The 24,654-nt window shown below is 36.4% G+C and overlaps 2 protein-coding genes across 2 annotated transcripts; both read left to right on the top strand.

The window, feature by feature from the left end:
• Positions 1-374: 374 nt before the first annotated feature.
• LOC145585983 (uncharacterized protein At1g32220, chloroplastic-like) lies at positions 375-8,591 on the top strand. Its single transcript, XM_081642675.1, has 10 exons — positions 375-541; positions 2,822-2,939; positions 3,079-3,167; positions 3,520-3,575; positions 3,652-3,707; positions 4,081-4,174; positions 6,431-6,510; positions 7,307-7,349; positions 7,807-7,898; positions 8,059-8,591. Exons 1-10 carry the CDS (start codon positions 498-500, stop codon positions 8,233-8,235), a joined length of 849 nt encoding a protein of 282 aa, XP_081498801.1. The 5' UTR covers positions 375-497; the 3' UTR covers positions 8,236-8,591.
• A 1,678-nt stretch (positions 8,592-10,269) lies between these two features.
• Positions 10,270-23,988, top strand: LOC145584571 (transcription initiation factor TFIID subunit 10-like). The gene is made up of 6 exons (XM_081641388.1): positions 10,270-10,551; positions 10,643-10,707; positions 11,665-11,727; positions 12,340-12,397; positions 12,560-12,610; positions 23,733-23,988. Exons 1-6 carry the CDS (start codon positions 10,435-10,437, stop codon positions 23,811-23,813), a joined length of 435 nt encoding a protein of 144 aa, XP_081497514.1. The 5' UTR covers positions 10,270-10,434; the 3' UTR covers positions 23,814-23,988.
• The last annotated feature ends 666 nt before the right edge of the window (positions 23,989-24,654 follow it).

Genomic DNA, 24,654 nt, shown 5'->3' with positions numbered 1-24,654 from the left:
TAGATCAGCTTCAAATAGTTCAGTCAGTATAGTTTAGTTTAGCACAATTCAATAAATCGAAACAAGCCCTAAAAATCTATACAAATAGAAATGATAACTATATTATAAAACCGATAACAATCTAATTTTCGATTTACAAAATGAACCATTACCGATCTTTTGCCGGTTTCGATCCTGTCCGACCGGTCCGATTTTGGTCGGTGCATTGGCCCTAATGATCTCATGGGAGTTAGAAGTACACCAAAACCGGGACCCTTCCACAGGATGACATTGAGCCACATGTTAGTAAGAGACCTGCCTTCACCTTCATTCGCCACGTGTTCGAGTCTCAACTTCTTCTCTTCTCTTCAAACACTCACTCCTGTTTTCCTGCAAATTAACCAAAAAAAAAAAAAAAAAAAAAGCCAACAAGATCATCCTGTTTTCCTGCAAACTAACCCAAAAATTTCCTTTTTTTTTTTTGCTACGACGTTTAATTTCCTGCAAATTTCATCACCATGTCTCGTCTAATTCAAGCTCGATCTTCTCTTTCTAAATTGCAGTAAGATCATCTGTTTCTTTCTCTGATTGTTGATTATTGATTCTTGTTAATGGTAGATTACATAACCTAAAACAAATTGATCATTAATAAGTTGCTTAATTTTGCTTTGTGTTGTTGAGCGATTGTTGTTTGTTTGATCATACTGTGATTATCATTTCATTTTAATATATTTGATTGTAAAATGTGATGACTTTGAGTCATATATTTCATATTTGTATTATATTTCGGTAATTGGATTGCATTCTCAGTGTTCGACGAAATTCCTCAATGAACTTATTATGCGGTTTATCGTATTAGGGCCTTTAGGCAATGGTGAAAATTGGCATTTTTTTTTTCTTCTTTTCTAGGGAAAAATTTGTAATGCAGCTCTTGATTTGGTGTTGGATAATTGTTTAAGGGGAATTCACATTCTTGTGGTTTATGGGTAGGAGTTATGGTATCTTCATTTGAGGCGAGACCCTACGCCTTTCCGTAGTTGGTATATGAATATGTATAGGAGTGTGGGGAGAAGGTTCTAGAGGTTGTCGAACCCTATATATGTGTTCATGATAAATTTTTAGAAGAGATGAAAACGAGGAGTGATTGATCACAAGAGGTTCACAATAAAACCAATTGGTGATAGTAGTAGTTCCTCTAGCTTATAAGATGATATTTTGTCTCCTTCTTCTTCAATGAGGGACATCTCATGTATGGACAACAGAAGAATTTTAACATTCTACCATATGTATGAGTGTCTGTTAACCCTAGAAAATGGAAGAGAAGAGTTTGATTCACTTACAAGCTAAGATGAGGTTTTATACTAAAACCAACCAATTGGTGATAATAATTTGGAGTTGTTCCTCTAGCTTATTAGGTGGTATTTTCTCTTCTTTTTCTCTAATGTGGGACAACTCACATGTGGACAACAAAGGGGTTTCAATAGTTCACATGTGCGTTGTCCTACATTGGAGGAGAGGAAACATAATTACCATGTATAAGCCTAGTCGCCTAGAGTGTTACTCTACTTAGTGCTAATTGAGTATTTAGTTATAGGATGGAACATCGCTTTGCTTGTCAGTGGTCTAAGTTGGAAACCTTCTTCATGGGAATTCCAAAGCCATTTTCATATCTTTCTGACTTTCTCAGCTTCATTAGAGGGTTTTTTGGTTTAAAATTTAGAAACTTCCATATACAAGGTTTCCAACTTGTTCAGTTATATCAATTTCGAACCTGTTTTCTACTAAATGACACAAACACTTTTTTATTGAGAATGCTATAATTATTTTATTTGGAGATATCTGCAATAGATTTTGTGAATTTTGCTTATGGGGGTGAACAATGGTCTATGTATTTGTTATAAACATAGCGAGGAGCTGAGGACTAGTGTCCTATTTGATTTTTTGTTTTAAAGCTGTTGCTTTATATATTGCCAGTTCCCGCATCCCTTTGTCCCTCTAATATTGCCCCATTGGAGTATGGTTACTTTTTGAAGTTAAGTTGAGTGGAGTTGACGAGAGAGAAAGTTGGCGGGACAAAAGTAGTGTACGACTATGTGTGAGATTGTGAGAGTGAAATGGTGGCATCTCATGTTCATTATTGATATTGGGAAAACTCTAAGAGACAAACTAAATTGGTTCAATCGTAGAGAAATGGAGGGAGTAACTAATTTTAGGTTTATGGCTTAGAACTTGGAAGTTCATTATCTCATTTGGATTTGACTTGCTTTCCCACCCCCCCTAAAAGAGACGATTAAAAGGAGAAACATAAGTGACCATAAATATGTGGGGCATGTACTATTACCGCTGCATTTTATCTGCATATCAGCTTGATTACACATTGCTCACCTTGCCTATAAAACATACTTTTTTTTGCTCACTGCTGTCTAAAGTTATCAAATTGAAGGGAAAATTTGACTGCTGTCTAAAGTTATCAAATTAAAGGGAAAATTTAACTTCTGTGAACATGATGAGTTTAAAATATAGATTGAGGAAAGATTATCAATAACATCGCTGGTCTCAAATAGGAGAATAAAACTGTCTAAAATGCATGAGAAATACATCAGTGTTGAGTTTTCTTTTATTTTATCTCAAGAGATGTTATCTGCTCATCTACTTGTTCTCATGTGCTTTAATGCTGCTAATTTTTTTTTATTTTTTTTATTTTTTTTAAAAAGAGAGTTCTTTTTGATGATTTTCTAGGCTGCAGGTAGTTTTTTCATTTTTTTTTGTACATATGGATATAACTAATTTGGATATTTATTCACCTGCATCTTGACCCTACTTTAATCTTTTGGTTTGCCAGTACATTAGCAATGTCTAGAAGTGGTAGATTTCTGTCTACAGAATCTACAGGGATCAATGGAGGCTCTAGAATTGAGGAAGCCGAAACAGTCAATGTTCCTCCTCCCCCTTCTGAAAAGGTATCTCCTTTTAACTTTCATGTACATGGTACTTTGTTTTTGTTGTGATTTAGTGAAAAATCCGTTTTAGTTGTCAACTTTTTGCCTATAACCAGGGAGTTTTTATTTTGACTCTATTCATTGTGTTGCGTTGGTTAAGCTACTTGTTTTTGGAGGCAATGGATTTGTCGGTTCTCACATATGCAAAGAAGCTTTAGAACATGGCTTGTCAGTTGCTAGCATGAGCAGGTATTTCCATAAACATTTCCATCACAACTGTAGATAGTGGATTTACTGGTTTTATTTGTGTCCCACTTTATATTCAGCTGCTAGAGTTTGTGATGCTCTTTTAGCATTTCTTTTAGCTCTTGTGAAGAGGTAGTTAAAGTTGAACGTATAGAGACTTTGTGTTCAATACAAACTTTGCATGTCGCTGGAGGCTTAACATGAGATCTTTTAGCTGTTTTCTATTCTCCTTGAATGGTTGTATTTGAAGTTCTGAACCAATTACTGATTGACAACATTTTTAAAATGAATAAGTTGGTATATGATTCTTCATAATCAATAATTTGGATATGTTACTTGTGCCTTCTTCTTTTAGATCTGGAAGGTCATCCATTAATGAAGCTTGGGCAGATAGAGTGAGTTGGCATCAAGGTTTGTTTCATATTTGTGGCTACGTACTATTGGGAATGTTCAATGCATGTTGTCTTATATTTTTGCTTTGTTGCAGGAGACCTATTTTCACCTGAAACAATTAAAGATGCACTGGATGGAGTGTCGTCTGTTGTATGTCTCCTAAACAATTTTTTCTTGTTTGAACCATAAGATTTTTTTGATAGGGTTCTTGCAGGTTGTTTATTGGAAACTATGATCCTTAAATCACTGTCCACATGATGACATAAATGCCAGTTTTTTCCACATATATAGTTTTTTTTATTTTTTTATTTTTATTTTTATTATTTTTTTTTTCCCATTCATTGTAATATTCGTGTACCTACTCTTCCCATTTAGAGGCCATTGCTTAATTATATGTGTCTCACTTTGTTCTTGCTGCACAGTGCAAACTATTTTTTGTACTTTTGTAGGAATTTTTTTAAGAGCTGCTAGCAACTCTAGCTGTAGAGCCTGGACTCCATAATCAGATCTATGATATTTGCAGATATCCTGTGTTGGTGGCTTTGGGTCTAACTCACACATGTATAAAATCAATGGTACTGCAAACATGAATGCTATTAGAGCTGCTGCAGAGAAAGGTATAGTATTTAACTGTTTATTGATGGATTCACCATGATTTAATTTACATTGAATTCCAGAACTATGCTACATATGTATCTGTGTCATTGCTTCATTCGTCCCCATCGTCCTCATTCAGTCCCTGGGAACTTGCCTATTTTAGACACTTGGAGGTTCAGGATTCTGAAAATGAAATCAGAGTCCAGACTCCAGAACTCCGGATGTATATATTTTCTAGGCACATGATCAAATGTTCTCCTAGTAGTTTAATAGTGATTATCAACCCACTAGAGAAACAATAGGGCTAATGCAATATAACAAAATTGGATACAATATTGGGAAACAATGTTGACCTATCCATGTAAGTCAAACACTTTAGGCACAAAATTGTTACATACCCTGGAACTTGCTTATTTTAGAACACTTGGAGGATCAGGATTTTGAAAATGAAATCAGAGTCTGGAACTCCGTATTTATCTTGTAGGCACATGATCAAATGTCTTTTGAATAATTTTATATTGACCCACTAGAGAAACAATAGGGTTATCTTATTACAATACAAATATTGGATACAATGTTGACTTAAATACTAAGAATTTCAAGGATACTATCTGGAATACAAATCAGCATTATAAAAGGAATAATGTAGTGGTTCACATTATTGCATTAGACGTGCAACGAAGATCAGAAACATAGTTGAAGTTCTGGACAGACTGCACGGATGTGCAGCTACAAGTTCCCCTGCTGCACTTCTGCTTTGCTTCTGGCTTCCTGACTTGGCTGCGTGGCCATGCAACACCTTCAAAGGCTCGTTTCAAGTTGCATAAAGCCACAGGGTACCTTGAATTGCATTCCTTACTTTCGTTTCACGTTGTTTTACTTAAATACCTTGACATCATGTAAAACTTGTACAACAAAAAACAAATATGCATCACGAGCAACATCTATGTATTAATTTCCAACAGCTTATATGTCTCAGTGTCAACATCAGAATCTACCTTTTTGTTACAGGGGCTATGACTTCATACCTTTAAATATAAAAATTATGCTGTATTTTTACGTGTCTATCTGCGTGTTCTACATTGGTTTATAATCTGCAATCACATTTATTGATCATGGAGATTGTTGATGGCTGAGTTGTTGACACTTCGCTCTTTTCCCCCCTTTCTTTTTTTAAGAAACGAACTATAATTATTGACAAATTATTACAGACATGTAGATTTATACTTAAGTATTAAACCTAGAAAAATGGAATTAAGGTTCAACATAGGATTTAAGTCTTCGGTTATCATTTGATTATAATTGGACTTTAAGAACTTGTTGCATCCTTGACAACTAACATAATCTCTTTACCAAACATAGAGGATATAAATGAGACCATGAAGGATATCTCTGATGGAATCCCATGCAATAGCTTTCCTAATTCTTGTAGTTGGTGTCCCATGGCCTTAGTAGGCTAGAAAAAAATATTTCATATTAGATTTTTAAATCTTTAATCTTACATCAACAAGAACAGTCATTCAGTATGTGCACAATAAGCAGGGTGTTGAAAGGTCCAGATTTATGTCCCCCCTAGTCAGTGTAAACATTGGGAAGTTATATTGTGTATTGGAGATACAGATCCCATTGTAAAGGGATTTAAGAACTTTGTCAACCTGATTGAGCACAATTATTGAAATTAAGCTGAAAACCCTTCATTGTAATTGAACTAAATGCACTTTATGAGGAGGCCTGGAATATGAATCACCATAAATCAGCCTTCTTAACCTACAGATTCTCTTATGCTTGAGAGTTGAGACTATGATGTAGAGAGGAAGGCAGGTCATTGCTCACTTGTTAGTTCAAATATAATTCCATTAAAAAAAAAGAAATAAATGGCATTCTCAATCTTATTGCTGTTAATTATCACTTCTCATCCAACATTGGACAACTATCAAGTGGACACAAATCTTATTGCTGTAAATTATCTCCTCATCCAACATTGGACAACTAACGAATGGACACACATATACTGTGAGGCTCAAGTGCTCAACTCACTTCCTCAATCATTAGTTTCATTGAAACTTGTGCCATTTGGAAAGGCAAGTACAATAAGTCCTTATAGGAAATCTAGTAGAGTGAAATCCTTTTTTTTTTTGTTTCATCAAATATATTCTTTTTTATATCTTGTGTTTCTTTGTTATATATATATTTTTTTGTGCTTGTTCTATAGCGAAGTTTATTCTTTTGTTTTAGGATGTCTCCCACCTAGATTTGACAGCATAGTCAATTTGCAGGTGTGAAGAGATTTGTTTACATCTCTGCTGCTGATTTTGGCGTGGTTAATTACCTGCTGCGAGGTTATTATGAAGGAAAGGTACTTTGGCATTAAATTAGTATTGCTCTCTGTCAAGGTCAAATGAACCTCTGCCATATTCCCTTCATGACTGCATGTGTCTGAGCATTCTTTTGCACACAAATATTTCTCATTAATAAATCCTTGTGCATTCTACCTGGAGTACCTGCTGTTCTTTTTCACATTAGACTGTTTCCCCTGATCTGCATTTTTTTCTGAAACAACTGTTATGTTCTTTGCTAGAAGTTTTTGCTTTTACATAATCTTGATTTTGGTTCAAACCTTTTACTTCCGTATTTCAGCAACTTACTTGTAGGTGCTCTGGTGGTACTTGCTTTCTGTTACTGTGTATCAGATGTCCTCAGTTCATTGCCCAATCCCACCCCTGTTTTTCTACAATTTTCTTTCCTGTGGAAATGTGGAACATTTCCTCATTTTCTTTTGTTTTTTTCTTCCTGGAATTTATGTGAAATGCTTATGATTTTTATCTTGTGCTTTGCTGCATATGCTCTATGACATTTTTATTTATAGAGCTCAGTTTGAAATTGATTTTACAAAGAATAAAGTAAATGAGAAGTTATTATCTTCCATCTATTGCTAACTTTGTAACTAATTAATACTAGTATTAAGTGATTTCATGATCATAATACAGCCATGTATTCATTTTACTAACATTGAGTTGTTACACGTGTCCTGCATTTCACTGTTGCTTTGCTACTTTCTGTTTGCACATGCATAGATTTAATAGTTGCATTTAAATGCGTAAGTGTCTTATCTGACTAGATATTTTGCTTCTTTATTTATTTATATTTTTCAGAGAGCAGCTGAAACAGAGCTACTTACCAAGTTTCCTTATGGTGGTGAGCTTTCATATAACTTCCTGGTGGTATTTGCAGACGCTAAACATACTAGAGAACATATAAAATGTGCATAACATTATTTGGCTGCATTTTTAACCTTAAAAAAATTATGTGCAATCAAGAATCCTTTGAGCCAGAAAAGGATTCTGTATGACTAGAGCTTTTCTGTCTGTGGTGTGTAAAGCTTGTTACCTAAATCTTATGGGTTACTCAAAGAGTATGCAGTTTTCATGGTTTGACATGGAGCCTGTTTCACTCTAAAATGATTGTATATATTCCAATCTTATCAAGTGTTGTTCTTATCTAGAGACTTAGTTGTTTGTCGAGCTTCACTCATGATTTAGGGAACCATATAAATTGACTAATCTTGTTTGACCCTCATAGTCCTTTGGCTTGCCATTCCTCAATTTTTTTCGTAATTATCTTTTATGAACAATGATTGTCAATGTTTTGTCAGGTGTTATTTTGAGACCTGGTTTTATTTATGGGACACGCCGAGTTGGTAGCATGAAGTTACCTTTGGGTGTTATTGGATCTCCATTGGAGATGGTATGCTGCTTCCATTCTTTGCTAATATTTAGGTTTTCTTTTTCATGTTCTTGCTCTCTTTGTAATAAGCTGCAGATAAATCTATACTTAGCTAGAGCATTGTTTTGGACTATGTTGTGGAAGATTTTCCTGAGATATTGTCTTTCTGTGTGTGTTGTAGGTTCTTCAACATGCAAAACCACTGACTCAAGTTCCACTAGTTGGGCCTTTGCTCACTCCTCCTGTTAATGTCACAGCAGTTGCAAAGGTTGCCGTCAGAGCTGCTACTGATCCTGTATTTCCTCCCGGCATCGTTGATGTTCATGGAATATTACGCTATGGCGGGCAGAAGAAGTAGAACATAGCTTTGTACATCTGCTTATAACGTGTTCCAGTCAGAGTAGTCCTTGCTGAAATTGTTATGAGTATGTCTTTGCTTCATTGAGGGGAATTCTGGAGCTCATTGATTCATCAAATGCGTTGAAAGATGCAGTAATGTGTCTGGGTGATGTCCCTTTAGGTAGTTCGTCCTTGCATCTGTTTAGGTGCATAATAAATGCTCATACAAATTTTGTTACAGTAATCAATATATTTAAACTGAATCTAGTTTGAGTTTCAAGTAGCCAAGGTCTTGCCAGCTGCAACGGCTTGCATATGCACATATCTTGGGTTCAATTTATGTTCTTTCGTATATATTAGCAATATATGGTGCTTACTAGTGAATAATGATTCGTTACTCTTTTCTTACTCTTTCGACTTTTTATGGCCAATTATCTAGTCTTTTGGGTGAAATTGATCAAACATACATACATAATTTCATACTCTGTATATGCCTATTGACAAAATAACAAGCTTATGTTGAGAGTGAAGAAAAGTTCAATTGGAACTAGCTAGTTGCTATTCTTTGGCCCCTTTTATTTCAACATGTTAAACATATTCATTCGTGCACACAAAACTCTTCTTACCTATCCCTATGTATACATAAATGTTGTCAATAACCACTGAAAAATGTCATTCATCTGTTTTTATCTACTTTAAATTATTAATTTATTCTCCTCTCTATAATTCACAACATTTTTACATATTTGAAAATACAATGTAAATGAGCTAAAATTACATAGGGCGTGTTCGGCAAAATATAGCTGTAGAGGTAGCTGTTAGCTGTGCTGGTGGCTGTTAGCTGTATATGAAGCTGTTAGCTGTCAACTAGCTGTTAGCTGTGAAAATAAATAATTTAGTATGAGTGTTTGGTAAACTAGCTGTGAACTGTAAAATTCTAAAAAAAATAGAAGAAAATTCAACAGCTACCTAGCTTTTCACAAAAGTTAATAATGTTAACTTTTCACAAAAGCTACTTCAAACCCCTAAACTCTACCCCCACCACTACATTCCCAAACACTCATAATTTTTTCTATGTAGTGGTTTGAATAAGTCAAACCACTAAAAGCTACCTAAAAGCTACCCAAAAGCTAGTGCCGAACACGCCCATAATATTGCAGAAGTGGTGTTGCATAATACGTAGTACATTTCTAAATACATCCGTACATAAGGTTTGTGTAACAGTGTAAGGAATCAAACTCTCATTTATCCAGGTAAGAAACATGTTACAAACATTGAGTTGATGTTTATAAGAATTTTACCAGTAGTGTAGCTATTAAGCCCTTGATTAGCGAAAAAGATTTGTAACAGTGGTTATTATAGTTCACACTGTATGATTGTATGCATCTTTTTCTGTAATTGTTGTCAAATAGAACCGAATCACCAATTGTTTTGATCAATAAATGATAGGTGGAATAGCCCCCAAGATTATATATGTTAATATCACATCGATCTTAGTTTCCTTCAAATCTTATCTATTTTTCATTTGTAAAGTCAATTTATCCCAACTCACATATGACTATCTTGTATTTCTATAGGTCCTCTAAAAAAACACTTGTATTTCTATAGGTAAATCCTTATCAAATATACATTTCTAATGAATGAATGATTTGCGTGGTTGAAAATTTTCGGATTAGGAGATTATGATGGAAATGTTTATTGTTTAAAATGGTAACGAGTAATGCCTTGAATAGGGCCATAAGGGTCTGCATTCTTTGGCATTAAATAGATTTGACCCACGATCAAGCCTACTAACCATGTTGTGTTTGAGTACATTAGATAAATAAGATAAATAAATTTAACTTATCTTAACGTTTGTTGTGCTATGTTAAAAGAAAGTGTTTTAGGTACGATATACGAACAGTACACGCACTTTGACACTTATTTATATTAAATTATATCTAAATGCTATTATGCGATGCCTAGACTTACTTTGTTTTTCTTTTTATGATAATTCGTGTTATACGGAGTCAGACCTAGCTTTATGTATGTGTTTCACGGGATGGTGAGGACTCGGGAGCCTACCCTTTTTCTTAAACACGGAAGAGTATTAATAAGAGGAAACCATAACATAGAAATACCACAATTAGCAAAGGAAGAAATTATTAAAGAAAGCGCTAACGACTCAACCTTAAATTGAAAAACCCAGAATCGTAGCAGTGAACTATAGAGAGAGAAGATGAACCAGAATCAGAATCAGAATCAGAATCAGAGCCCTCAAACTAGCGAAGGCAAACACGATGATGATGCCGCTCTCTCTGAATTTCTCGCATCTCTAATGGATTACACTCCTACCGTAATTTCAAAACTTTTATTTATTTAATTATTTTTGCGAAGATTTCTGATTTATTTTTTGACAATACTTTGATGTTTATTCTGTATAACAGATTCCTGATGAATTGGTGGAACATTACCTTGCCAAAAGCGGTTTTCAATGTCCTGATGTTCGATTGTAGGTATTTTTTTCTTCAAAAGTTTTAATTATAATTGCTAAATTGTCAGATTTATATTGCTTATGTAATTTTCCAAGCACAAATTTGAGTTGTTTAAATTGGAAAGCTTGGATTATATTGCAATTGTTCTTGTTTCCGATGAATTTAACATGTTTAGCTAGATGATGATTTTTTTCCCCCTTTTGCTGCAATCATTAGTTGCCTGTTTTTTAGATTACTAATTTTTGAAATTTTAAGTTTTGTTGAAATTTTTTGAGTTCAGTATATGTGTGTAGTGTGAAGTTCACTGTTTGGATCGGTACTCGAAAATTGAGCTTATTGTTGTTTCCTCTATGTGCATTGATGACAGATTTAATTTTAGACAAGACTATAACACGTTTACACATTAAGAATTCAGCTAGATTTATCAATGGAAAAAAAAAAACCTAGTCTAACAGTGTAGGGATTATCCCATATATATGGCAAACTTAGGGTTGGCAACCTGAGAGACAAGAGAGTTTCGTAAGTGCAATAGGGTTTATGAGATCTATGATGTACTTCAATCAATCTCTTTCATGAGGTTTGCAAACCTTAAGGGTCATACATTCCCCTGTATTACATTGATGATATAAAGTGACTTTTGTTTGCACTAAATTTGTAGATTGATGTAATTATTGAAGCAAAATTTATTGTAACGAAGGCAATATCATTGACAAACTAAAGGACTAGGAGTCTAACTGAAACCAAATTACACTGTAGGAAACCTAGAAAAGCCTTAGATGCATGAGTATACACGGAGATATGAGAACGGAGAAGCCTGCAAAAGTAAGATATTTTTTTTTGTTTTATTCAAGTAGGTGAAGTGGGTATTTTTCTGTTTGATGTTCTTATTTTTATTGCTTCCTCCTCTTGTTCTTGTTGCATAAATTGCTGACTCTGCCATTATTTATTTATACTTCTGACCCTTTTTTCCCCAGGATTAGACTGGTGGCTGTTGCTACCCAGAAGTTTATTTCAGAAGTTGCTACCGATGCTTTCCAGTATGTCTCTTGCTATTTTTATTCTGCCTATATTGTTTGTATATTAACTTGTTTATTAGTATACATATAAAATCATTATCCCTATTGCTAAAAGATGATGTTGCGGTTGACACATTCAATTATAGCTTTTTTCATAAAAAAATTATTTATTTAAAATATTCTTATAGTGTGCGACTGTATAAATCATTAACCTTATTGCTTATGTGTACCTCTTCCTGTTTACAACACTTCCTGTTTGCTTAAAATGACTAGATGATATAATAGGATTAATAGCAGCATGACCGAATGAAACAACCTCTTTTACAGTTTTGGGCTTCTTGTGCGCTCAGCATCCTGAAATATTAAAAGCAGGTCCCTAGCTGTATTAGGATGACTACGTGATATGATTGCAGTATGACCATATGTAACTAAGCCTTTTTTTACAATTTCGGGTTTCTTGTGCTCTCAGCATCCTGAAAGATTAAAAGAAGTTCCCTAACTGAAGAACAAAGCAAAATAATTCCTGTGTGCCACTGCATCTGTTGTATTGCTTGTTAAAGCTTTAGTTATTGAAGGCTGACTATTGATTCTAATACCATGATGACAAATATTTATGCCTTGACATAAATGCAGGCACTGCAAAGCCCGGCAGTCATCTGTGGTCAAAGACAAAAGAGATAAGCAGCAAAAGGTATGCTGGTGTTTAAGTTTGCTTTGCTAATGAGCTTGTGTCCTTAACATACCCTTTTTCCGCGCTCCCTCCCAACTAAAGCGGTGGTTACTGGTTATGGTTGGTGGAATAGCAGTGAGTAAAATTAACAATTGTCTCTTACATCTTAATATTCTGTAACAGGAAAAGCGTCTTGTTTTGACAATGGAGGACCTTTCAAGAGCTCTAAGAGAGGTATGTCTTGCATCTGAGATTAGTAGGGCACTTCTGTATTCAGAAAAGGCTGTCATTTTATGTTAGACTTTTTTTATTGAGTAATTGGATTAATGGCAGACGGCAGCTGATGAACTTTTAAACATTATGTTAGCTGTAGTAAGTATTATGGAATTTCCACCCTTTTCTTTTTGGTATTTTGTTAATAGAATTAAAAGAAAAAAGATGTGAAAATATTTTGATTGATTTGAATTATTTTAATCATTGATCTCAGACAAGAGCTAGGAATCAGTTGTGATGTGAATATATTCTATTAATATTTCTCAGTCAACAAACTAAAATCTGTGATGATGAGCCCCTAGAACCTAGGTTTCCTAGGAGAATGCTCATCAAAGGATTATGTTTATTAGATAATTAGATATGACTACAATCCAGAACTCAATGTGTAACCTAATCTCTCTTTACTTTCATACATGACATCAACTTAATTCAATATGTACTACTAGTATATACTATTCTCAAATTCTATGCACAATCCTAGGCTGTGTAAACAGAAAACAACAAAGTAACTTGAACATACAAATTCTTGCTGAAAAGAGAAATGAATCTCATAGTCATTGGTAATTGCATTTTAAATTGCTCTTGCACAGTGGCACCTATTGATTGCTTCTGATAAGAATGTAGAGCTTCATGTTTGAGACTTATTTCTTGTTGAAAAGGTCTTGAGTTTTATGCATTTTAAAAGGGTAAATAAGGTCTTGAGTCAAACGTCTGCTATAAGTCACTCAAATTCTACAAAATATTATCTTTGCTTACTTGCTATCTTGCAATTAACACGTCTATCTTGATTTTAAATAATGTGATTGATCTCAGTATCTAGTAATTGAAGGTCAATATACCTATAGAACCCTAAGTATCCAACCAAAATGAAATATACCTCAAAGAATCCTAATTAAGTTTGTTGCTTTTCTACTGATTTAAAAACATGAAATTATCTCAAGATTAAAAGTGAACGCAATGTTTCCTCAAGTCAAATTGTGAATTTTTTCTTAAATTACTTGTACTACTTGATATTTAACACCACTTAGGGTTCATTAGGCCTTCAAAAATCAGAAAAGCTATACATAATACCATAATGTTAAGGTTTAATCACGCTTATTGATCTGTAATTGAAGAGCCATTAACCATAGATTTGGAATTGTAAGGTGCCTTTGTCCTCAATACTTGAACAACCTTAGACCTTCTGAGTGGGGCAGGATTTTCAACGTGAAGGTCAATTTGTAAAAAACAAAACTGCAGAGTTATGTATCCACTAAGCGAGAAGTTGGGGCAATTGTATTTCAAACTTTAATTGCATCTTGACTATGCGGCATCATCCTTCGTAGCTCAACCCAATTACTAAATAGCTTGAACTAAGTTGTTTAATATATTTTGACAAGTCAAGCTGACCTTTTTTGTTAAGTAGACAGCTTTTTTTTTTTCCATCCCTAAATGTTTGAATAGCTTAACTTTTACTAGGTTACAGATCAGGACCTCCCGCTCTGCAAAAGCTTTAGTCTTATATAAGTTAATTTTGACCTATCTAAACATCTAGTTGAATCAATGTTCAACTGTTAGAATTTTGCATGGCTATACTATAATTTCATTTATTCTGTTGTATGTATACTTTGCTCTTTGTTGTTGTTGCTGACCTTTCTTATGTAACTTGTAGTTACATTCTACCCTTGTTGATGTGCTTAATTGCACGTTAGACTTGCCCTATTCTATTGCTTTGGTTGAGGGAGTCTCTTATCCTTAGAAGGTTTTTTAGTGTTTGTCCTAGACATAGTGAAGGTATTGGCTTTAAGGTTTTCTTTGTATCCATATGGTAAGAGTGATATCCAGTGCCTTACTATGTGTTATAGCGGAGGTTTCTGTTTCTGTGAAGACAGATGGATCATGGCTACCTGGCATGTTTAAGTGTATAGAAAATATCAGTGTTTGATATGGTTTGGGCAGACGTGCTTTACACTATAAGTGAGTGTACACTGCATATTATAGGTGGAGTTTGGATGGAGTTTTTTTTTTATGGTCTTCTAGATTCGAACATAGATTTTGTGTAAATTTTAACAGTGGAAAAGGGTGGACAACATATGGTTGGTTGATTGAGGCATTAGTAGTTCATGTTCTTTGACTAGAGTCTTTCTTGAATGTTATTTCATGCTAATGCACTTTTAGTGGATTGTCAATGAGATCTATTTTATCTTTTGCAATATAGCACTTTTGGTTACTTTCTTACTGATAATGGAGGTTCCAATATTTACATCAACATGAAATATATTATTATGATATTAAAATTAAGAACTTTCATCTCCCTTTACTCCTTGAAGCTTTACCTTCTCTAGGAGTCTAAAACCAACTCTATCCCCCATCATATTTAGATGCAAATGCAATCAATTTACCTGCACAAGAGTTGAATAGAAAAGCAAATTTTTTTAATAGTATAATCATGGAAAGTATCCAAATACTTCCAAGACATCCCAAAAGAGGTATACTAGGGAAACTCCAAAAGATGTAGGGAGGAATTCTTTTTCATGTTTTGGTGGCAGCAATTTATTGTTTGTGGCTGACTTGTTGAGTGAAAAAAGAAACCATGTATAGAGCAAGTGACTCTGGTGAACACTTTCCACTGTGATAGAAATTTGATCCGGAGCTTGAAGAAAAACCTTGACATTTGGTATTATCATGTGCATTCACAATGCATTTTTTTTGAAGAAAAAAGGGATAGCCCAAAAGTTACATCACAATTGTTTCTAGTAATAGTCATATTTGCAATGTCAGTAGCTAGATAACTATTACAAAAGTCTGGTGCTGATTGCAGCCAGCAAACTTGATTCATGACATGTAAATTCTTCCTTGCTTCCTTTGCCATGACATCTGCTACCTGGTTCTTTTCCCTTTCTCCATAGAGCAATCTGACCTCATTTAGCTGCTGGAGGTGCTGCCTGCAATCATTTAATCTGGGGGTTAGATAAGTGGAATCACTTCCATTTAATTCCTGCACAATAAATTTGCAGTCAGTTTCAACTTGACATTTGCTCCAGCCCTTGTCTTGAATCCAGCTTATGGCAATTGATAGAGCTTTGATCTCTGCTTCCTGAGGGGAGGAGGAGAACCCTTTCCAATTAAAGCCTGCTACCCAAACACCCATGTCATCTCTACAAACCCCAGCACAGCCTGTCTCTTTGGTATGAGGGATAAAGGAGGCATCAATGTTGATTTTTTTGAAGGAAGGAGGAGGGGGAACCCATGCTGAAATTTTGTTCTCTAATCTACAAGACTGGTTTAAAGAGTAGAACCACTCTGCAGCAGACCAAAAGCAATGAGTTGTGGATTTTTTGAGGGGGGTATTTTGTTTAGAGAATAGCCATGCATTTCTTCTTTTCCAAATATGCCAAAGAGAGAAGCTGAAGATGATGTTCCAAGGGATATTGTGGTGAGAGAGTTTTGTGGATTTTAGGTTTCTTAGAACCCAGTGAGAGATGGATTCTTGGTTTGATTTTTCCAGATCTTGTGGGATCACAGTAGCTTCCCAGAACTCATTGGCTCTAGGACATAGAAGGAAGATGTGTTCTGTGTTTTCCATGGCTAGAGGACAGAAGGTGCATGAATTTGTGTGAATGGCTTGTCTTTGGGAAAGGTTTGCAGAAGTAGGAAGTCTCTCCCACACTAATTGCCAAAGAAAAGTTTTGATCTTAGGTAGGGTAGGGCAGTTCCAGATGTTATTCCACTCCCAATAAAGCTTGTTGCTTTCAAACCCCTGATTATTACCATGATCTAAGCAGTTTTCATGCTGAAATAGCCAGTCTTTAGCCTTACTGCTATCAAATCTACCTTTCTTGGTCCAAGAAGTGAAGTTATAGTCATCAGACTCATTCAAGGATATGCTATCTATTCTGGAAAAAAGGTGGTCAGAGATTTGGAATCCTATGGTTTCTTCTGGATTTTGTTTGGAGTGGATTTGTAGAGAGTTTAGAGTTACAGTAGAGGAAGAGAAGTTTATAGGCCCAATCAACAGGCTTCTAATTTGATCAGCTTGGAGCCAATTATCTTCCCAGAAGTTAATTGAATCCCCCCTCCCTGCTTCCCATTGGAGGCTATGTTTAAATAGCTCCCATCCCCTGCCTACAGCCATCCAAATGTGAGATCCTTTATTAAAGGGGGTAGGCCTTTGTTTATTCATGATATATTTCTCATAAAGGATATTCCCAGCCCAATTTGATCTAGTATCAACCACCCAACACAACCTGGTTAGCCCCATGAGGTTAGCATCAGAATTTTTTAAAAAACCCAGACCACCTTTACTTTTCTCTCTGCAAGTGTTTTTCCAAGATATCCATGGAATTTTCCTAGACTCAGAGGACCCCCCCCAAAGGAAGTTAAGGCAAATGGAGTCAAGCTTGTTTAAAATGAATTTAGGCAGATTGATGCAGGACATGAAATATCTAGGAATTGACAGCATGGTGGATTGAAGCAGAGTTATCCTTCCAGCCTTGGATAAGGTTTTGGATTTTCAAGAGGAGAGTTTGTTGCCCATTTTTTCATCAGGGAAGACAGATGCCTTCTGTTTGGCTTTTTCTCAGTTAAGGGAAATCCCAAATAGGTGCCCAGGTCATTTGACTTGCTCACATTTAGAGTTTGCTCAAAATCATCAATGATTTGAAGAGGGGTGTTTTTTGAGAAAAACATTTGACTCTTTCCTTCATTTATTTTCTGACCAGAGTAAGAACAGAAATTTTCAAGAGTTTTAGAAAGGGAAGTTAGAGTTTTCTGATTAGCAACTCCAAAGAGGAGTACATCATCAGCAAAAAGAAGATGAGATATATCAGTTTCCCCCCCCCCCCTAAACCTGAAAGGCTTCCACCTTTTCTGCTGACATTCCTCATGGATCATTTTAGATAGGTACTCAAGGCAAAGAATGAAAATGTAAGGGGATAAAGGGTCTCCTTGTCTAATACCTCTAGAGGGTTTGAAAGGCTGGAAAGCTTCCCATTGATGAGAATCTGGGAAGATACAGTGGTTATGCAAGACATGATGAGGGAAATGGTTTCATTTGAGAAGTTGAAAAAGAGAAGACAATGTCTAATGAAAATCCACTCAAGTCTGTCATAAGCCTTTTCGAGATCAATTTTTAAGGCAAAGAGACCCCTAGAACCCCTTTTCTTGTGAAGAATTTTTGAGGCAATGATGTAATTAACCTCAGTCCCCCTCCCTTTCAAGAAGCTATTTTGATTTGGGGAAATGATATTGTAAAGGTGAGGTCTTATTCTGTTAACCAGGATTTTTGTGAGGATTTTGTATGAAGTATTCACCAAGCTTATAGGTCTAAAGCTGGTAATAAGTGATGGGGACAAGACTTTAGGCACTAAACAGATGACATTTTTATTACTCTCCTCAGGAACTTGTTTTTTGCTAAAGACCTCCTGTACAAACATTTGACAGTCTTGGTGGGTGAATTGCCAAGCAGATTGGAAAAAAAGAGCATGGAAGCCATCTATTCTTGGAGCTTTTAGGTGTCCAATTGAGAAGAGGGCCTCTTTGATCTCAGCAAGACCAGGGATGGAAGAACAGTCAATTTGTTGTGAAGAAGTGCAAGGTGGAGGGTTAGTTGAATGTTCAGAAGTGAAGAGATGAGAGAAATGCTGGAGGATGTGAGATTGGATTTGGGAAGGGTTTTCTATCCATTCCCCTACATTATTTTTCAGGGCAAGGATCTTGTTTCTTTTCCCTCTCAGGATAGCTGATGAATGGAAAAATTTTGTGTTTCTATCCCCATGGAGGAGCCAATCAGTTCTAGCTCTTGTTGCCCAGAATAATTCTTCTTGGTCAAGAATTTGGTTCAACTGATTTTGTAGCTGGACTTCAAGCTCAAAAAGGAAGGAGTTTGTTGGGTTTCTTTGGTAGGCTAGTTGAACTCCATTTATTCTTGCAAGGATTCTGTTTTTGGTTGTTTTTTTGTTTGAAGAATGATCTGCTGCCCAGATTTTGAGGTCAGAGGCTAGAAGTGAGGTCTTTTGAAGCAAGTTTGATTGGTATAGATGCCATTTGTTTTGAACAAAGGGAAGGAAGTCCAGATCAGAAATCCATAAGGGTTCAAACCTGAATGGTGGGTCACCAGGAAACAAAACTTGGTTTTCAGTTTGCAAGAGGAGGGGGTTATGATCAGAAGACATTCTAGGTAGATTTTTGACAGTGTTATTGGGAAATAAATGAATCCAATCATTGTTTGCTAAAAACCTATCTAGCCTCTCTAAGATGGGATTTCTTTTTTGTTTATTAAACCATGTGTATTTGTGACCCACATAACCCAAGTCTACCAAGTGACAAGCATCAATTGTTTCATTAAAACATCTCATTTGATGGGTAGGGTGGGGTTCCCCCCCCATTTTTCATGGTCATAACATATTTCATTGAAGTCTCCACAGACAAGCCAAGGCAAATTTACAGAAGCACTCATATTTTTCAAGTCATTCCACATCTCAATTCTACCTCTAAAAGTAGTGGAAGCGTAAAGGGCAGTAAGAAAGGAGTGGGCAAAATTTACCTGCACTACAGTATGTATAGCACGAGGTTCTTTGGAGACAATTGAGATGTTGTGACATCCCGAGTTCCACAAGAGAAGAATCCCCCCAGAATAGCCGATTGGGTCCACCACTTCATGAGAGTTGTAAGGAAGGTTTAAGACAATTTCTTCGCAGCTTAATTTTGAAACTTTGGTCTCAGTGAGAATTATGATGTCAGGATTGTGATCATGGATTAGCTGACGAATGTTCCTCTTGAAACCATCCCTCGCAATTCCTCTAGCGTTCCATAGGAGGATATTCATTCCCGGCTTCATGATTGGTAGTTTCGAGAGTTCTTTTCTGGTTGCATAAGCCGCGTTGTTGTTGAGTTCGACATACTTCCCCAGGTAGTTGCTGAACATTGATGTCGTGTTCATTTTTATCTTGATTCCCGACATCCTTGTTTCTCCTCCTTTCAACTTTCCCCACCCGATTGATAGGTGGAGCTGCTGAGCCTCTTGAACTAAGTGCATCAGCTTGACGTTGTTTGTTCCTGACACTGACTGGAGCACCAGCCATTCTTCTGTAATCGACAGCGCCTTTCTTACGCTCGGAAGAACGGGCACCGGATCTAGTAGGAATTGCAACTCCCACGGGATTATCAGGAGGGAGTATTCCCTGTCCATCTTCTTCACCCACCAAGTTAGCAGGACTTCCAGAGGTTTGCAGAGTAACCCCACATCCTGAAGTGATGGTATATGTGCCGGGACTAACTGGAAGGGGTTGTCCGGCGCTGCCATTTTCAGGTTCGAGAACAGGGGATAGACATTTTCTGGGTCGAGCAGGATGCTCCTCACTGATCGTGGAGTAATGGCATGCCATTCTCCTAATAGACCCTGAGCATAGTAGGATGTCAAGTCTATCATTGTTTCTGGGTAAGTCATTATCGGTTTGGTTTTTGTGAGCAGATTTTTGGCTGAACTGAGTTGTAGGGTGATCACCGACGGAGGGGTGATCGGTGGGCGGAGAAAACCCCCCTGATCTTGGAGTTCGTCGGGATCGAAGTTGATGATTTTGTTCAGGTAGTCGTTCAGGGACAGGTTCGTCATTATCAGAAAGGATTTTTGGAATTTGAAAGGTTAGAGAAATGGTGGAAAGATGTGAGTTTAGGTTAATACCCATGTCTGAAAATTTTATTGGAAAAGAGAAGGGGCTAGTGATGAGACAAGAGGGAGATAGGCGGCGGGAGGTAGGAGAAGGAGTGTTGCAGAGGTAGCGAAAAGACTGCTTGGGTTGAGGAGAGAGGGAAGGCAAGGGAGTAGCAGTGGAAGGGTCAGTTAGAGTAAGACACGTCATTGTCTCAATATTCGCGTCTTCAGAAAGAATTTGAAAAGGATTTTCTCCTTCTGGTAGATTTCGTAAGAGATTTTGATTGCCAGTTGTAGGAGGAAGGTCCCACACATTTGTTTCTCTTATTTCGCGGGTAATATTTTTCCCTTTATTTCTAACTACTTGCCACGTCTGATCACTCTGTTTTACAAGAGTTCCTGAATTTGCGACGGCGTTGGAATCCTCCGTCGTACCTGCTTTTCCGGGCGCTGTACCTGTGGTGGAAGGAATGACTTTGTATACAACCATTTGCCTTATTCCACCTAACCAAATAGACGATTTTCTCTGTTTCGTCTCATCAATAAGGATCAAAATTTTTGCAAATCTTAGGTTCCCCTGTTCCATCGATTTGCTGATGGTTTTGACAAAAGTGCCAAGAGAGTTACCAATTCGCCGTAGAATGTCTTCCGACATGAATTCCACCGGTAATTCCGGTAATTCAACCCAGATGGGTGTAACAGAGCATCGTTCCTCCGAAGGCTTGAAGCCCGCTTTCCATTGTTGGGTAGCTAAGAAACATCCATTTAGAAACCAAGGGCCTCCATTTAATACCTTTTCAAAGTCCTGCTTGACATCAAATTTTGTGACATAAAAACCCTTTCCAATTGGGAATGTGCTGCAATTCCCTGATGGTTTCCAAATTTTCCGGACATTTTGAATGTAATAATCCGTTGAAAACGATTTCCCCGATGCTTTTGATATTATGGCTGATGCCCAAGGAGAGCAGAGTGAGGAATATTCATCCTCCGAGATTGCTATGAAAACCTCAGAGTTCTCATCAAATTGGGGAGGTGGTTTTGTGGCTGGAAATAAATGGAAAGAAGAATGGATGGGTGTCTCTTTGGCGCCTTGCAAGATTTGTTTGAAAGATAAGGGGTTTGAAGCTGTGGGAAAGAGGGGTGATTTTGAGGAGGAAAATAGTGGAGGTAGGGTGGTAGAAAAGGCAGGGGATGGTTTTGGTGGTGGATCAGGGGGTTTCTTTGAGGTGGAGGGGGACTCTCTCTCTCTAGGATTCTCTCTCATGGTTCTATTAAAAAAACTTCTCTCATTCACAATGCATTTGTTGAAGACGATAAGACTTGACTTTCTTGTTGAACCCTTAAAGCATGGCTTTACTATGCTGTCAAGAATATTGGATTTACATCCTTTTTTTTTTCCAAAAGGGAAGATAGGGATTATTTTTTAATTTAGTTAATCATGTTCTGCCAAGGCGACAATACCATGAGGGTAAGAGTTTAAAAGTGCATGTTCAACCCCATGTGGAGGTAGTACTCTAGTTGCGAAATGAGCTTCCGGCTGCTGAATTCCCTACCTTACAAATTGTATTTACTTATCTGACTGGATTGTGGAATTTATGACCAATAAAGATTTTGCAGTCTCAGTCTTATTGCCTTTTGTTTATGGAGATTTGGGAAAGATTGTGAAATTTAGGAAGGATCATGTTAGAACTTAGAGAGGGTGTTGCAAAAGATGTGTATATTGAGATGGATTTGAGTAATCAACTAATCACCTTAAAGAATAGAATTGGATGATAGTAAGAAAGTTGGAATTTTGGATGTAAGGATAAGGGAGAATATTAATGTTGGTTTGAGCATAAACTGTAGTTACTGGAAGATGACGCGCTAAGGAATGTGGAGATTTTGTTTTGTGGAGGTTTTATATGTAATCAAGAGATGTCGGAGATAACTTGGATGGATGGTCTTAAGAATTGATAGTAAGAAATTTGGATTTGGATGATCATATAACATTTGATTTAAGGCAATGGAGGTATAGGGTCTTTTTATTGAAGAAAACTAAACGTTTATGCAGCGTCATTGATATTAAGTTTTTACGGAGTATTCGTTGTAGTAGCATGGAGTTTCCGAGTTTGATGCAATTTTCTTGGACGTTGGGCATTTCATTATTCTACTTTTTTTTTTCTCTCTCAAAGAATGCTTTGGACAACTCTTTGTTTATTTCTTTCACTCGTAGTTTCTCTTTATATAGCTAATTCTCATAGGATCATAAGTTTGGATGACCTTAGCTACTCAATTTTCCTACTAAGACCTTGCTCATGCAATTTGGGATCCTCATTTTGGGGTGCCCCCTCCAAAAGGGGTTGGGAAGTGACCAAGCCCGGGTGACCTTTGCAATCGAATCTTAATAAGTAGTCTACTATTTACTTCCTTAAGAACATTAAGAAAAAGAAAAAAGTGTTCTGTGGAGCAACCTGGCGGTCTTTGCCCCTACAGTGATTAAAGAATGTGGGTGTGAGGTCAAGAAATATTATAAGATTAGAGTTCTTGGTGATATGAAAGATCTTCCTCTAAACTGTACATACAACTTTCATCGAATTTGGCTTTCCACATAAAGAAACCTATCGATCATTTGAAGGAATTTCGCAATGTACGAATTTCTGTATCTTTCTCATGGAGAACTAGAGAGGCAGTTTATGTCAAACAAAAAGGATTAGAAAGCAAGCAGAAAGTGGTAGTTTAGTAAAGAAAAGGACTAATTCTGACAACTTCAGGAGAAATGGAGGCAACCTATAATGGATTTCTTCTGTAATTTATATATATATGGCTATATGGTTGGTCCAATGTCGTGATACTTGTGAGGATGAGAATCTCAACGTAAAGGAACACATAGGTTGTGTACAAGCAGAAATGAGCTACAATTGCTAATATGATACGGAGTATGTATTTTTATTTTCATAAAATATAAACTAGGACTTTCTGTGTGACTTAATTTTTAAAAGATATTAATTCTGCACAAAAGGTTTCTCAATGAAGTCTATATGAAAATATTCATATATATGCTGCTATATGGTGTTATTTTTGGCAAGTTAAAATGTCATGACTCATATCCAGCCAATGTCATGTTGCTTTCCTCTTCTCTTTGCTCTTTACCCTTTGACTCTATGTCAGGGGTACTTTCTGTCAATTTTATTAATTCTGGCTGCCTATGCCCTTGTATTTTGCTTGACTGCTAATAATCCCCACATTGATTCTTCTGTAACATTAGTCTTGAGATTCATCAGCATGTTTGGATGAAATTTTGAACATGTGATAGAGATCCTGAATTTTAATTTGAATGTTGAAATAAATTACCTTTGCTTCAAGACATGCCCTATTTTAGTCTGTTAAACACGTGTTTATCATTTGATTATATTACTCCTGCTTGATGATGGAATTACTGATATAATTTAATATAATTTGGATGCATCTTCACAGTATGGGGTGAACCTGAAGCACCAGGAGTATTTTGCCGACAGCCCTTCAACAGGGATGGATCCAGCTTCAAAAGATGAATGACTTAGTGTAGTTTTTAATCGACGAACTGTTGTACAAATCTACTAGACGTGTACCTTCTGCATTTGGAACTTATACTGTATTCTCAATTTCTCATGTATCAACGAACTGGTTACATCCTGTAGTGGGTGACAATTAACTCTTTTTGGCTTCTCATCAAATTACAATGCTTCTGTACTATTTTTGTTTCCTGACCTTTATGTTATTTTTATCAAACCTCTTTTTCTTTAATGATCAGATCAAAGTTTGTCAATGTACTGCAATCTTTGTTTCAGGACGCAAACAATCCTATATAATCTGAACATTGCTAATGCCAGTTGCTGAAGCTGGTATTACAAGCTTCACATTTCAGAGAACCAACAATGCAGCTTCCAATTTTTCTGATATTTGAATGTCGTGTTTTGGCCAACCATTACTGCAAAATCATATACGATTTTTATTAATTTATTTATTTAAGGAATACAAAAGAATCTTATAATATCCTATAGTTACCTAAAATAAATTGTACGGAGTAGTAATGTTGAATGATTTAGAGTATTGTAGACTATTTCATGTTGCTTAATTAATATCTTAGGATAAGGTGTTGTATATTAATTAAACAAAGAATTTTAAAGCAATTAATATAGCAAATACAGTGCAAAAACTTGATTAAGCATGGCAGCTCTCGGTATAGAGGAAGAAGATGTTATTTGCATTCACCCAGTTGCTGCCCGGTTTGGGTTGTGGAGGCCTGATCGGGCGCGAGGGTGGATGTGGGATTTTGCTCCGCCGCCCGATCGGGCGCGAAAGCAGATATCTGAAATTGGGATTTTACCGCCCGATCGGGCCACCACCGCCCGATCGG

The sequence above is a fragment of the Chenopodium album genome, chromosome 16 (assembly GCF_948465745.1).
Source record: "Chenopodium album chromosome 16, dcCheAlbu1.1, whole genome shotgun sequence".
Taxonomy (NCBI): Eukaryota; Viridiplantae; Streptophyta; class Magnoliopsida; order Caryophyllales; family Amaranthaceae; genus Chenopodium; species Chenopodium album.
This window is presented reverse-complemented; position numbering and strand designations above follow the sequence as displayed.